General features: G+C 32.7%; 1 protein-coding gene across 1 annotated transcript in view; it reads left to right on the top strand.

Moving 5' to 3' along the window:
* The first annotated feature begins 1,822 nt into the window (after positions 1-1,822).
* Positions 1,823-2,561, top strand: part of LOC105624244 (E3 ubiquitin-protein ligase RING1) — a 3,924-nt gene continuing 3,185 nt past the window's right edge. Inside the window, 2 exon segments of the mRNA XM_012205603.1 lie at positions 1,823-2,521; positions 2,524-2,561. The exon segment at positions 2,524-2,561 is cut by the window's right edge and continues 89 nt beyond it. Of these exon segments, the coding sequence (XP_012060993.1) occupies positions 1,823-2,521; positions 2,524-2,561 (737 nt within the window).

Raw genomic sequence — 2,561 nt, 5'->3', positions numbered from 1 at the left:
GTCGCTCCGACGTTCTTGAAATATAGGATTCATACGACATCTGACATTCATTGGTACAATGACTGTCTGACGTCATATGGATGGATGTCGTACATACTGTGAATCCTATATTTCAAGTACACTGGATTCATTCGAAGCGACCCCGAGCAGTTCCCAAGAGACAAAACGAAATGCTATTATGAATAATATTATCTTATAATATTAATAACAGAATACTTTTATAACATAGTAAAAGACACAGGTCAAAAAAAACTTGGTAATTATTCAGTTTAGCTACTCCACCCCAAAAATCAATAAAATTAGGCGATAATTATTCGGTTTAGTTACCCCATCTAAGAAATCAATAAAATTAGGCTTATTCGACGCGTTCTTGTATGAATAAACGGAAGAATTTGACAAAGAAAAGTGTCGCTCTGCCCTGAGCCGAGATTAAGCATTAAAGTTGATAACTATTGAGATTAGGAAATCTGTCACAGAGACAAAATGAGGGTAATTCTTCAGAATTACTTCCGAGCTACCTTCGATTTCGATGAAATTAGGCATTCGATGAAATCAGCGCGTTTTTGCGTAAAATAAAAAAATCTGGCAGAAAAATGTCCGGAATTGCTCTGCGAAGCGAAATATTAAGCGTTAAAGTTGACTTAAAGAGTTACATAGTAACACTTTAAAGGGCTTCACACATGAAATGCATAACAGAGCGTAAGCTAATATAAGACTGCTGGACCAATGAGCATCTAACCTAATATCTCCATATTGATTTACATAAGATGCTCATTGGTTTAGCCGCCTTAAGTTATTCAATTTCATGTGTGAAGCTCTTTAGTCAACTTTAAACGCTCGATATTTCGCATGAGGTCACAGAACACGAAAAAGGTGATCGCAATACATACTCGTATTTCGTGGCAGTGACAGATTTCCTAACCTATAATAGTTCAACTATCAACTTTAACGTTTAATATCTCGGCTCACAGGACAAGAGTGACACTTTTTTGTTTGCCAGATTCTTCCGTTTCATGCAAAAGCACGTCAAAGTCTAATTTTATTGATTTTTGAGGTGGGATAGCTAAACTGAATAATTTTACCATAGTATCTTATAATATTAGTAACAGAATACTTTTAAACATAGTGAGAACACAGGTCAAAAACTTTTAACGATTTCGGATTACAGTCAATTAAGGTCATCTATGAGACCGAGCATTGCGCGCTACGACAAAAAAAAAACAGCATTGAAGTGAAGAATAGGAACAGCAATGGGCATTGAATGCCGATACATTTCAATTTCAAATCAAAAAACACCGATCTTGGTCAGCTTTGATTTAAGTATATGTATGTATGTACGTACATATTGATTGTATTATACGTTTCACGCATAATGCGCATGATGTATCGTTTTAACTTTCTTTAATATTTGGTGAACAACAAAGGATAAAATAATACATAAAAGGCCCTATGGTTAATAATACTGATCATTGTTCAGTAATATTGAATCAGTATTCAATATTCATCAGTATACAGCAATATTTTTAGTATTTTTACTATCTTACACGATCAGTACTATTAACAATATATTTCACTTTAGTTTTAAATTATCTATTACACTGTGACATGGATCCTGATAAATCACCGTTAAATTCTATGTCAATTCATCAATATTAACCACACACAGTCAGTGATATTATTAGTATTCGTTAATACTGATAGTATGATTGATCGTGTTGGGTCACTTGAATATAATGCATTATGTATGAAACAGAATGCATTTCTTGAATGTTAAACATTTGTATAACAAAATTTTTTTTCAGCATTGAAATTTTAAAATAAAATGGTCAAAATAACAAGTGGAACTTGGAAATGTGTCATCCCACATTGTAAATCTCGTGCTAGAGCTCCTGGTCATTATTTTCCAAAAGATACAAAATTAAGGAAAAAATGGATAAAAGCGATATCTATGTCGCATGTACCTGACGAAAAAATTAAAAAATGTAGAATTTGCCATTTACATTTTGACGAAAGTTCATATGTTATTAATTTACAACGTAGACGATTGAAAATTGATGCTATTCCAAATCAGAATTTGCCAACTAGAAATGAAACAGATAATTCTGAGTCTGATGTAAATACAGATCTAGAAGAAGAAGAAGAAGAAGAAGAAGAAGAAGAAGAAGAAGATGAAGAAAATGAAGATGAAGAAATGGACGACCCACAATATGATGAAGTGACTGGAACAATTGCACCCCAATCTTTTCTTGATGTTTATAAATCTTATGTAAGGACAGTAAAACATAAAGTTATTTTGGGAAACAATGTAGATATTGAAGAACAGACACGACAAGAAACACAGCTATGTAATAATGTAAATATTGAAGAAGGGACACAACAAGAAATACAGCCAGAGATTGTAAGGATAGTTGAAGAAGAAAAAGCTATTTTGGAAAATAATGTAGATATTGAAGAAGGGACACAACAAGAAACACAGTTAGAGATTATAAGGACAGTTGAAGAAGAAAAAGCTATTTTGGTAAAACAAATGTAGATATTGAAGAAGGGACACAACAAGAAAT

The sequence above is a fragment of the Atta cephalotes genome (genome assembly GCF_000143395.1).
Source record: "Atta cephalotes unplaced genomic scaffold scaffold00075, whole genome shotgun sequence".
NCBI lineage: Eukaryota > Metazoa > Arthropoda > Insecta > Hymenoptera > Formicidae > Atta > Atta cephalotes.
Note: the sequence above shows the minus strand (reverse complement) of the source record. Positions and strands in the feature narration are given on the sequence as shown.